At 36.5% G+C, this 13,893-nt stretch overlaps 1 protein-coding gene across 4 annotated transcripts in view; it reads right to left on the reverse strand.

The window, feature by feature from the left end:
- The window catches only part of Naaladl2 (N-acetylated alpha-linked acidic dipeptidase-like 2), a 1,374,648-nt gene that overhangs the window by 775,525 nt on the left and 585,230 nt on the right, over positions 1 to 13,893 (reverse strand). For all 4 annotated transcript variants that reach the window (XM_087630578.1, NM_001447432.1, XM_087630581.1 and 1 more), the window contains 1 exon segment: positions 5,454 to 5,955. In XM_087630578.1, the coding sequence (XP_087486704.1) occupies positions 5,454 to 5,947 (494 nt within the window). In that variant the 5' untranslated portion in view covers positions 5,948 to 5,955.

Here is a 13,893-nt window from a genome sequence, read left to right on the forward strand (position 1 = left end):
AATGAGAATAGACCAACATAGAAACAAAATGTTTGCTCTTCTTTATCAAATTTAATTTGTGCCAGGGATAGGATCCTAATCCTTGAGCCTGTTAAACCTGTTAGGCGTGTGTGCTATAATGATCTATAACACAAACCCCAATTTCTGTTCTTATTTCAAAGTTGTCCCAGTAAAGCTTCCTGTACACTAACTCTGCAGGGCTTCTCAGCTAAACTTGTTTCTTACCAGTTCTTTGAACATTCTTTTGGGACCCATCTAACCCTCAAGTGTGGTAATCGTGTGGAGTTATGGCATAGTGAGTACACTTCCCATCAAATCTTGGCATATACTTTCAACAGTCTCTAGACATCCCCAGCATCTCCAGTGTCCAGTGTTTGTTTTCTTGTCTTCAGCTTAAACTGTAAATGGCTGGTCTATATATCACACTGAGAAATCTCAGGTGGGAGTCAGACATAGTGTGAAGCACATTAAGGTTATGTCAGCAGTTGGTCTTAGCCTTTACACTTTCCTCAATTTTGTAGAGAGTTCATTGTTTGGGGGAGATAGAAATTTGTTTTATTTATTATTGTATTCATCAATAACACCTTTTAGCCTTCTCTGTAAGCAATGTGCTTCACTCATTGTCCTGCAATTAACCTGATTAAACTTGGTTTACCCAAACTACACTCTGGTAGAAGTAATTTTTTGTTACTTCCCTCTGTGTCCTCACAGGGTTGAGAGTAGAAAGTTTCTCAAATCTACTTACATAGATCTAAGGATGATCATTAATCCTTACTCTAACAGCCAAGTAGTATTTTTAGCCAATGGGCTCAGGACTGCCTATGCACCCTGAGAGCAAGAAATATAACCCAGACCAATAATTTATTTGAACCATGAATAGAATAAGTTCTTATGTAATTCTTATGACATCAATAACATGATTATGAAGTACACAGTTATAAAAATCATGTCATTTATAATATAATACGCATTTATATCCACATTACTGTTTTGCAGTATTGAAAATCTTAATAGTAAAGTTATTTCTAAGTACATGATTTATAAATTTAGCACAGATCTGATTCCTATTATCATACAATGATTGTTCTTTCTTATAAATAATACTTCTTTAAGCACCTGCTAGACACTCAGTTCTACTGTTCATTCATGTAAACTTGTTCTTTCTCCTCATGGAATGTGAACTGTATTATGTTTTACATAAAAAATTGTTAGAATATTTCACAAGACAAGAAATTCTCCCAAATCATGTATAGGAACAGAAAATTGATAGAGGATATAAACAGTAATTCATTGCTAAAATAGTATCTACAATAGTTCAATAAGCTCTGAACCCTTAATGGCTGTTCCAGGCCAAAGCTCCAATGAGAACAAAATCTTTTCCTAAACACATGGTTAGTGTATCATAGCAATGTCCCATTCCTGGTTCTAATTAATCCCTTAGTTAAGGTTCTATCATTATCACAGTTTATCGTGACAAAAAGCAACTTGGGGAAGAAAAGATTTATTGTGCTTACACTTCCACATCTCTGTTCATCATTGAAGGAAGACATATAAAGAACTAAAGGAAAAAAAAGAAAAAAACAAAAACAAAACAAAATAAAACCAACAAAAGAACCCCCCAAACAAACAAACAAGCAAAAAAGAAAACAAAACAGCAACAACAACAAAAAAAAACCTGGAGAAACTAGTGCAGAAGCCACAAAATAGAACGTCTTATCCATGACTTCATCCTTGTGGCTTGCTCATCCTGTTTTTCATATAACCGAGAACTACCAGCCTGAAGTGAGAAAAAATTCACTACAGCCATGCCTACAGGAAAATTGAATAGTGACTTTTTCCCTCATCCAAGTATCCCAGTAAGAATATCTCATATCAAGTTGACAAAAAACAATCTATAGCTTAGAAAAGGCTTATGGATACAAGATTTGTGAGGAAAATTTGTAATTGACTGAGGATATTGTTCAAATAGTTGGAATTAACATATATAAACTACAGCACTATTTTTAAAAACTAACCTGCATGAATAAGAAAGACCATGGCTACTTTATAGAGCATAAATGAGCAAATGACTTACCATTGGATATTTTTGTAGACTAACTACTTCATGATGAATATTTATTTTTTTAAATATATCAAATTTTGTTGATTTTCTTTAATTAAGTTGAAAAATAAATCCACTTCCCTATAAATTTCCTTGTGGGAGAAATAATATTCTTACATAACTGTATATTTAAATTTTTACCATCAGTTGTTTATTTAAGATAAAGATACTAGAAAATTTCTTAAAGTATTTACACTGTTGAAAAATAAACAAAATTAACAAGAAGAAATGGGTATATATATATATATTATATATATATATATGTGTGTGTGTGTGTGTGTGTGTGTGTGTGTCATAGTTAGGAAATAAAATGCATTTAGAGTTAACTCTAAACTGACTAAGCCCAAGTAAAGAGAAAAAAATCGGTTTTAAGCTATGAGATACACTGTGCTCATAAATTGAAAAACTAACTTACAACTGTGGATGGAAATCTCTGGGACAAGCAAGAGACCTGGTATGAAGAAGGCTCCTGGAAGAAGATGGGGGTGACTCTAGCAGAGACTCATAGCAACCAGAGATATGGAGACTGAAGTGGCCAAATACTGTAGGCAGGCAGGGGGAGGGAGGGGGGCATCAATCTACTCACAAAACAGTCAACCCAAAATTTTTCCTCCTTATAAAATAGGCAGGGATCAGGATAAGAAGAGGTTGAAGGAATAGCTAAGCAATGACTGGCCCTACTTGAGATCCATCCCATAGGAGAAAGGTAACCCCTGAGACTAATAATGATGCTTTGCTATGCTTGAAGATGGGAGCACAGAATAACTATCATCTGAGAGGCTTCACTCAGCCACTGAAGCAGAGACCAAAACCAAACATTAGTTGTTGCTCCAGGAATCTTATGGAGTGAGGGGGAGGATTAAGGAAGGTAGAGGGAAAAAGACACTATAAGAACTAACCTGTGATAATGGGGGCTCAGAGAGACTGAACCACCAACCAAAGATCATGCATGGTCTGGACCTAGGCCCCCTCCACATATTTTAGCAGATGTGCAGATTGGACTTCAAATAGTTCCCCTAAGTGATTGGAGCAGGAGCTACCTCTTAGTCTGTTACCTAACTTTGAAACCATTTCCTCTACCTGGGCTGCTATGTTTCATTCAGTGGGAGAGCATGTTCTTAGTCCTATTGCAACTTGACGTGCTATGGTGGATTGGTGCCCATGGTGGGTTTCCCCTTCTCTGAGAAGACTGGGGGAGTAGTGGATAGACAAGGGTTGTGAGAATCAGACAGAGAGGGGGCCTGTGATTGGGATACAAAGTGAATAAGTAAAATAATGAAAAAGAAAAAAGAGAATGTCATCATTCTTTATGTTAATAAAAATTAATCTCATGGGTCCCTTACAGTAAAGCCTGGATGTTCTTGGTGAAGTAACAGTAAACACAGTTTCATAAAGTTCTATTTTACCCATTATCTTGTAAATTTGCAACTTTCTCACGGAGATATCTGTTTTTGACATATTCTCTCTTTGCCTCAACCTCTGGCCTTTTATGAAACATTTCTCAGGTTCCAAGTCAGCCTCCTTCTGGATTCAGCTATTAGAAAAGCTTCTAGGACTCCAAGGGGCAGGAGGAAGGTCGAACATGGTACTTCTCACCCCCTCTAGACTTGATGAACTCAGTGTCTCCAACAGAGGGTATAACCAGCCTGCACTGATGCCTATGGAAAATCTCACTTTCTACCAGTTTATTTTCCTAAGTTTAGTGGTAGCTTCATATCAAGCTGTCTTGGTATTTTTATATCAAGCCGTCTTGGTATTTTCTTATTAATTTCACATTGTTCATTGCTGATGGAATAACAGGCCTACATTGAATATCCATTGTTTGGGGGCTAGAGTGATAGTGAAGCAATAAAGTCCCTGCCTTTCGAACATAAGGATTTGAGTTCCAGCCCTAGCACCCATGGAAAAGTCAGGCGTGAGTATGAATGGCAGCTGCAATCTCAGCAGTTGGGAGAAGAAAAGGGAAAGACATCTGAGACCTGCTTGTCAGCTAGCTGCATGTATAAACACCAGTCTCAGTGAGAGATACACTGTCTCAAAGAGAAAGATGGAGGAAAAAAAACAGGCAGACTTCTGCACCCTCTGAAATCCACACAACACACAGGATGAAATAAAACACGAGTACTCATTGCTTGAAATATTCAGGGAATATCCTGATGCTTGGGTCACCTCATAACTGACACAATAGATCTTTACAAAACACATTTAACTCAGTTCATTATAGAGATTTTACATTGGACAGTATCATGGAGGGTGTTATTACCTGCCCATTACACTTCCGGGAATGCTTAAGCAACCATATAAACAAGATAATCAGTTCACAGGCACTGTGTTTCCATGTGTCACTTAGATATGTATTCAGTGAAAGTATTGGAATTCATCAGATGCACTGTGCATCATACATCCTCAATGTAAGATTTCCCTTGAAGATCTCTGGAAATGCATATTTGCCAGCAAATCTGCAGTCATAAATCATGGCGGCCTACAACAAACATGCTGGGAAAACAGTCCTGGTGGATGCCATCCATGTACAAATAACAAAAGGGCTGTTTGTTTCTCCTATATTCTGGAATGTACGTTTTTCTTCTTCATCCATTTTACTATGTATATAAACAAGGAAATCATTTTAAAGCTCAGTATGTGCCAATAACAAAACACTATCTTCAAGTTGTCACATAAGGGGACACTGGAACTCTTTTAACAACTCAGATTAAGTCCTCCATATGAAGGATTTATTACATTTCAGTTAAAAAAACAAAACAAAAGAAAATAACAAACAACACAAGCAAACAAATTGAAACAATACATGCTGGTCCTACAGCCATCCATCAAGTCACCCTCAGTAGGGAGCGGAATTTTTTGGTGTGTCTGATAATTGGACCCTCTGTTCAAACAGAGTGTCTACTTGAAAGGTGGTGTCTGTGAGTTATCAACAACTCCTAGTTTCCCCATGAGTAACATATAGCAGTTATCCCATAAAAAGATTGATTTCATTTTGATACCATTAAAAATTTTAACTATATGAAAAATATTCTACTTTATATTACCTTTGTTTCCATTCATCTTTGTATCTCAACATAGTCTAACAGGGTTTCTCAAATGGAGGAATAGCTTAGGCTAGAGCCACTGTAGTGATGATTACTGTTATCAATTCATAAAACTACATCATAAATGGATATTGCAGAACTCTGAGCCATAAATCTGAATCTGTGCATTCTTCCAGAAGTTTCTATCCTAGGTATAAGTTGTGTCTATCCACTTAAAAATGTACTTATACATCCAATTCAAGCTCTACTTCCAAATTAACTTCCCAGGAAATACATCCCAACAACATTCATTTCTCTGCACCTACCTGAAGGATTTCTTAATATCTTCTGCTTTGATTGTCTTGAGAATATCTTGGTATAACTGAGGGTTATTTGTTCCTGATGGTGAGGCATCAGAAGGACAATTCATGTGTGCATAGTAACCTATTATAATTCCAAAAATAAATAAGGTTGTAGCTATGCACAGTATTTTTAACAGGTAGCAAAAGTTGCAATGGTTGTTCTTTGGTGCAGATCTTGTATAGTGGGTCACACAGTCAGACTCTTCTTGAAGCCTCTGGAATCTTCCTTTGGGTGAAGTTGCTGGTTGAATGGAATCAAGATGGAGGTCTAAAGTCTCAGAGTGTCCCAAGTTCTGATGCTCAGCATTATCTGTTTGAAACTGGTCAAAGCTTGGCTCTTCCAGTTCCTTCTCCATATCCCACTCTAAATCAAGGGCAGTGGCTTGAAGGTCATCACTGTCTAAGTACTGTGAATGTCCTGAGGTTCGTAGATCTGCCTTGACTTTATGATAAGCCATCTTTTTACCTATGGAATTAAAAAATGAAATTTTTACTTTATTAACATAAGTAGTTTTTCTCTAAAATTGAAAGTCAAATCAAAATATAAAACAAAAAAGCCTATTTGTATATATAGAAATTTAATGCTTAGTGTCTGGACAGATGGCTCAGGTATGTATAGCTCAAACAAAAGGTATATGTTCAAAATCCAATACTCAGGTTAGAGGGCTCAATGTGATGATGCAAGCCCCTGACATCCTAGCACTGGGGACTTGAGGAGACACAGAATGGCTGGTGTTGCTGGACAGGTATCTTAGATAAATATGCTTCCTCCCCACCCTGTCTCAGTATGAAGAGCAAGTGATAATGCTAGACATTTACCTCTGGCCTTCATATCCATGTGCACATGTGTGAATGTACTGCGCCCATATTCACATAACACACACACACACACACACACACACACACACACACACACACACACACGAAGTGGACACTTTTAGTTTCTTTGGAAAATCAGTGATGTCAAATGATGTTTGACTGGGGCACATAGGTGAAATGATGTTTTGATATAGCAGACACCTGAAAGGACACTTGATGAAGGAGTATAAATATGACCCCAGAGATAGTAGGAAAACTGAACTTTTGTTTGGTTTTCTCCACCTCACCATTTTTCACTAAAGACACACATGAATTGATTCCCCTTACATAGTGTTGTTGAGCTCCATTAATGGTAACTCCAGAGAGAAACTCGCCAAAGAACTGTTCATGAGGTTCCTGAGATAGTTGTCCCTTCTAAGGTTTGTGTCAGGCTGGTGGGCAAGCCTTGTGAAATATAACTGCTGGTTAGTGTGTGGTATTCACTTGCCTAGAGTACTGGACTGAAGCTGACGTTCCTGTGTGGTATCTGCCTGCCTACACGACTGGTTAGAAGCTGTTGAGTTATATTTGGTGTGTGTGTGTATATATATATATATATATATATATATATATATATATATATATATATAATGAAAGCTGAAAATATGTAGTAGGGAGCCTATAGGAAAAGTATTAAAAACTACAAAATGCACACACACACACACACACACACACACACACACACACACACTCAACCTCTGCAGTCATAGAGAGTGACTGGAGTACACAGATGTTCATTATGTGGAAAAATAAAGTCAATTTTAACCATGTTTAGAAGCAACAATAAACAATTTACAGATAGATGCAGTAAAGCAATGACTTGCTTTCTTAGAGAATAGGATACAAAACCTTGGGGTGCACACTTTAGCTGCTTCTGAAAACAAACTTAAGATTAGAAGAGGCAAAGTAGATCAAGCAGTATTAATTCTACAGAACTGCAAAAAGTAAAAGGCAAATGTACCTAAACAGTCACACGTCAAAAATAAAGACTGGAAAGGGTTAAGCTATCAAACAGGACAGAGGTCCCAGGTCCTATCACATGAAGCAGCCCAGTCAGTGAACGTGAAGTAAAAGTCCAGGATGTCATGTGTTCAAAGCTCAAACCCTTTGCCAGCTTGGTAGGGTTTAGTTTCATAACCTGGTGAGCTCCGGATGGAAGTTTTTCTGTCTTACAGTTTTGGGTGTCCATCCATTTTGTCCTGCAGTATAATTATTAGGAAAATCTGGCTAATTAACAGTCCATGTTCTCAGTTCTGTTTGCTACTATAGCATTATGGTTGAAGATTCATAATGTCCACATAATTTACACGTATGTTTGTTGTACACTAGATGTCATCTTAGCTAGATATTGAGGTTCTTCATCAGGATTTATGACATTTCTGTATCTCTAGGATACAGTTGGAGGAGTAAAGCACAAAGCTCAACTGATAATTGAGAAGTTAATACGTAATGGTAGTCACTGACAAATCAACAGTAACAAAGAAGATAAAAGCCACGACTACATGAGAGAAAATAGCATTAGCCGCAGAATCCTGACCATTCACAGGGTGGCTCATAGAGACCCAAATAATAAACATGCTCTGAATTTTTAGAAATATTACACATATCTTAATATCCAATCATGTACAATAAAATACAATTCTAAAAGTCTCCTTTGCTACTTTATCAAATAGGATTTATTCTTATCAACAACTGACCCCCAACAGAGTATGTCATTTATATTAGTCCTCAGGAGAGGCAAGAAAGGTAAAGATAAATGGGTCCCTCTTCTCACTTGGGATAAGACAATCAATCATAGGAAACAAATCTATACAAAACACTCAGGAACAAATGAAATGCGCTAAGTTTTCCTAATAGAATCTATGGAGAAATGCTTTTAAGATTTCTTCTTATTGTGTAATTCTTGTCTGAATTCTTTGAGAATTTCTAGTAATGTACTTTGATCATATTCATTTGCCTATCTGGATATTTTAGAACTCCACCCTACATACCTACTCACCCAGCTTTATGTCCTTACAGCTTCTTTGTCTGCTTGTTCACACAATTAATCTTGGGATTAATTGTTCTGTATGCCTCTACAAAGGAAGGGATCATAAAGCCTTAAAGGAACTTACTCACACTTGCAATTGCTTAAAAGCCCTCAGTTAGGGATGGTCACCTTCCCAGATTGAATGCTGCGATTTAGTCTGGCTTGAACGTATAGAGATGTTATGCATGCTGTCACGCCTGCAGAGTGATCATATATGCAACAGCCCATTGTGTCCATAGAATAACTTTCTTGCCATCAGACACAGCCGAGGGCTTTTGCAGGTTTTGTGTTCCTTCTTCCTCCATGATCCCAATACCTAGGGGATAACAGTATGCTTCAAGGTACCAATTAGGGCTGAGTTGCCCACTATCTTTTATTCTCTTCATTTTGACAAGTTCTAAATTTCTATCAATTATCTATTGCATCAAGAAGTTTCTCAGACTAATGTCTGTATATAGTGGTAAGTCATTAAACTCATTTTACTATGATATTAATTTAGAGGAAGGATAGAAGTGAGTTCTCACATAGGACCTATGACCCACCTAGTCACATCCTCTTAGCTACAGTTATATTCCCAGTTAGAGATTCCATTGAGGTAATTTAGATCCAAAGAGACAAACTTCAATTGCATTTTTTCTTATATGTGGAGGATAGTTTTGAATAATTAGATCTGTGTGATTCTTGTGGAATACCCATAGCATTCAGGGAACATGTGAGAGACTACAAGGGAGGACTCTGAGGGATGGAGAGGTACAATGTGATGGTATAAAGGGGAAAGAGGAGAACTTTATAGAAAAAGGTTATATGGGAATTTACTTCTGTGAAAGCTTACACACACACACACACACACACACACAGACAGAGAGAGAGAGAGAGAGAGAGAGAGAGAGAGAGAGAGAATTTAAATGAAGTTACCTATAAAAAAAGGGTTATATAGCAGTCAACAAACTGCTACTAGACACCAGAGGTTAATAAATACCAGCCCTGTGCCAGGATTATTTCTTTTTCGGTTGTTAGTCAGCGAGGTCCCCAGAGACCCAGATAATGCAGGTTATTGACATTTTTCTTGGTTACCTGTACAACTGGACAGTAAGCCCTCGTAAAAGAATATACCACATATTTGGATCACAGAACAATGTAAATAATTATTTAGGAATGTATATTCTTAGGATGGGAGCAATGGCTCAGAACTGAAGAGCAGTTGCTGCTTTTATAGAGAAGCCAAGTTCAATTCTCAGTGCTCACATTATGGATAACTCCCATTTCAGCGTATTTGACACTCTCTTCTGACCAGCTGCCTTTGTAGTTTTATCAAAAGGAGGGTAATGTGAAGCAGGAACCTAGACAGGGAAAATATTTCAAAGGCTTAAACAGTGTGAGCACAGTTCCTTTGCAAGTCTTAGAATGATCACATGCCACAGATACTGAAACAAAGCTAAAAGAGGACTGAGAAATGGTCAGAGATTCTCTGAAAACCAGGTCTTCCATCTATAGAGTGAGCATGCCAACAGCCTGAACCCGAGCTTATCTATTACAACCCAGGGCTCCAATCCACAAGGTGAGCATGGAATAGCCTGAACTTAGGCTCATCTACTGCTCGTAGATTAGATTTAAAGAGTTGGAAGCAATATTTCTAGATTTAGAGCTAAAATAATAAATATAAGAGATTGAAGATATAAAATGTATTATACGTTGTAGCATAAGTATGGAGTTCTGTCAAATATTGTGAGTGTTAGGATAAAGTAAGGATATAATAAAATAGCCATACATATAGACTACAGTTTGGTTTGTCAATTTGTTTTAATTTGCATTTAGTCAACACTGTGGTGTGAATAGGAAATGTCTCCCATGACATAGACAGGTGGAGGTCACAATGCTGTAGAACTTGCTGCATTTGTGGCCAAGCCAGCAGTCATAGGAGTGTGGACATGTTGTTTGAAGATTATAGCCCTGCCTCACTTCTGCTCTCACACTTTTCTTCTGATCCACAGAGATGTAAAGAGACACTCAGCAAGCTCTTCCCACCACAGAGACCCTAGCTTTAAAGACTTCCCTAATTTGATGGATTAGATGTCTTTGAACAATGGACTAAAATAAATCATTTTCCCTTTAAGTTGTTTCTTTTCAGGTATTTGATCACAGTGATGACAGAAAAAAACTCATAAAGTCTATGTATCAAAACAAAACTGTGATCTATTGAAAACCATCATGCAGTTGTTATTTGGAAGGCGTTAGAGCATCAGCAATGGTTCCATGAACTAATTTTTCTTTCACTCACTCCATAACTCTGGACTCTTTCCTAATAGAATTTTCTCACGCAATTAAGAAAAAGTCAGACATTTGCACAAAGTTGGTTTTGTTTGTTTGTTGTTTTTTCTTTTTTTTAAACCTATGTGCTTGCTTTCTGCTTTTGTAATTCAGAACAAGCACATAATGACACTATCAGGTCAGTAGGAATTTTTCAGACATCTTCAGTGATGATTGATTATGAAACAGAGGCAGACACCAAATAATACTTCATGTAAATAAAATATTTAAGGTAAAATATAATGTAATCTGAAAATTGCAGAAGTAGCTGAAGGATTCACTCTGCCATACCATTGAGTGAACCAGAGTCCAAAACTGAATTTCTCATTCAGACAGTGAAAGGTCAGCTTTGGGAACTAATACTTCACAGTGACCTGGGATTTCATAAAAAAAATATGACCACAAGTTAGATGATAAGCTAATGACTAATATTCCACAAGCCACTTTATTTTAACATACCCTATAAACTGTAGTTTCTTATCACAATGGACATAATTCTTTTTCTGGTTAAAACATCACTCAATTGCTAGCATCATGCTATGGTTCAATATCCACTATGTTTTCCTATGGAATTGATGTCAACCTTGCTACACTCGTTCCTTCTTTCTGTTAACTGCTTGCTCACAAGAGATCTCGTATGTTCTCTTCACCCTGCTATGCCCTCCTTGCCCCTCCATGCCCTCCTCACCCTTTCACGCCCGCCCTCAAAGGTTATGTTCTTTTCTCTGTAAAGAGTTACCTGCTTCATAGGGACAATTCCTTTGAAGGATGTCATATACTGTGATCTATATATGCCCTCATACCTTATCTTCCCATCTCTCTCTGTTCACCTTCTCATGATGTCTTTAAATATTTAGCTCATATACAATTGATGAATTTGGTCAGTCATTCCCAATAACATTATCTAGATTTTTTTTCTCAAATCTTACTGAATAAGAATCACTCTCTGTTCTCTCCCTCCCTCCATCTTTGTTTTGGTTTTAGTATTAAATGTAAAACATGGCTTATCTCAGTGAAGACTTGGCACATGAGAGCTATGACAGCACTGTGAGAATTCTAATTCTGACTTCTAATATAAACATTCAAAGTCATCTCTCTATGAATCATTTAAAAACGAACTGCAAAGGTGAGAGTGAGTTTTCATCTCTAGCCTGACAATAGGCATTCCATCACAGGCACATCAGCAATTTAACGCTCTTCAAGCATCAGGCAGCGCCATCAATTAGGGTGTGATGCAGATACAGATATTAACTCCTCACCATGATGGATCTCTGCGCTACATCCTCACTACCACTTTTACACTCATTACACACTAATCATTTTTCAGCAAAATCGATCTTCTGTAGGGGGAACACTACCTGGGTCAAGTCACTGTGCAGTCATCCACCACATAAACATCAGAAATACTTCTAGAAAATTTTCAAGGGAATGAGTCCATGCTAGCACATAGAGTGGAAGGTTTTCACCCTTTTCCTTAAAAAAGACACATACACACACATATATATGTAAATATGTAACCATTAAATATATGTTTTATATGTATATAGTATATAACAAATATTTATATAAAATAAAATATATAATATGTGATGAAAATATACATATCACATATGTCTCTATGATATTTATTTTATACATTCATCTATGAATATAAGGACAAAACATACCTGCACATATTAAACATACAAGTTCATTTTAAATTTTTTCTTTTCTTATATAAAATATTAAAGGTTTTTTAGAACTTTAAAATTTATGTATTTTCTCTAGCATTTTTATTTTCACATGACACATATTCAGTGAACCAAATAAAAACATATTGCATTATATATTCAAAAAACTAAATTTTTGAAATATGTTCTTTTTTTGAGGAATAATTAATAGTTCCTTGACTCCCAAAGTTCTCTGTAAAATTAAATCACTGTCCTCTGACAAGCAAGGAAATGACATAACTTATCGACTTTAAATAATACTTTTAAATTTCAAATGAAATGAAAAAATTAGGTTTTCAAGACAATTTATAGATATTTGTTATATATAATTACATAACTGCTATTTACACTTCTTATGTTTATATTACTCAAGCATGAGATCTACTTAAAGTAGACCACTTCAGTGAGTAAAAAGTCATACAAAAACGGAAGACTTTAAAATATCACTCCATATGCAATTATTTATTTTCCATTGCTATGCCAAAGACTATGACCAATAGCAACATGGGAAGAAAAAAGTTTGTTTTGCTTACATACACAGTATGACCAAAGTGCAGCACTGTGGGAAGCTGAGGCAGGAGATCGAACAGAACATAAAGCTGAAGGCAGGAGCCAATGCAAAGGCAGTGGAAGGGCACAGCTTACTAGCTTGATTTCCCAGGCAAGGGGGTGGTGCTGAAGACCAGAGAGCTGGAAAGGTATTCCGATATCAATTATTAATCAGGAAAATGCCCCATATAGCTGCCTACAGGCCAATCTTATATAGGTATTTTCTCAGTTGAGTTACCTCTTCTCAGAAAATTTAAACTTGTATCAAGTTAAAGAAAAAGATAAAAGAGAAGAAAGAAAAGAAAAGAAAAGAAAAAACTAGCACACCAAAAATCTCTTTAAGAAATGCAGTGTGGTATAGACATTTCTTCTTGTAAAAATATCGACAATATCCATACATTCTATAGTATGAAATCTGATCTCGACTCTTTTTTAAAAATGTTTTATGAAAAGTTGATATATTGTTTTGATTTCAACAAATCTTATTAACTTAGATAAGACAGCTCCAGATTAAGATTTTATTGTTAAGATGGTGGCACATTTTGCTTCTAAACACTCTTTAATTTCTATAAGAAAAATAAAGCTAATTCTATTTGAATTAAAAAGAATTTTCAGGCTAATATGTTTGAATCAATAACATAAATTTGCAGAGCTGAGATGAGTTAGTAGGTAAAATACTGTCAATGCAAGGAAGAGAACCTTGGTTCAGATGCCTAGCACCCAAATAAAAACCAGTCAGAGCAGGGGGAATGTAACCTCAGGCTTGGAAAACTGAGACACAGGACTGTTGGAGTTCATTAGCCAGTCAGTCTTAGCATACGAATGAAATCCATGTTCAGTATGATGACGAGGACATTGTAGGAGGACATCTGACTTCTATTCCTCACGTCCATAATTTTATAAATAAGCTGATGCACAAACAACTAAATGAACATGTCTACACCAACTATAT

The sequence above is a fragment of the Rattus norvegicus genome, chromosome 2 (genome assembly GCF_021556685.1).
Source record: "Rattus norvegicus strain SHRSP/BbbUtx chromosome 2, alternate assembly SHRSP_T2T, whole genome shotgun sequence".
Taxonomy (NCBI): domain Eukaryota; kingdom Metazoa; phylum Chordata; class Mammalia; order Rodentia; family Muridae; genus Rattus; species Rattus norvegicus.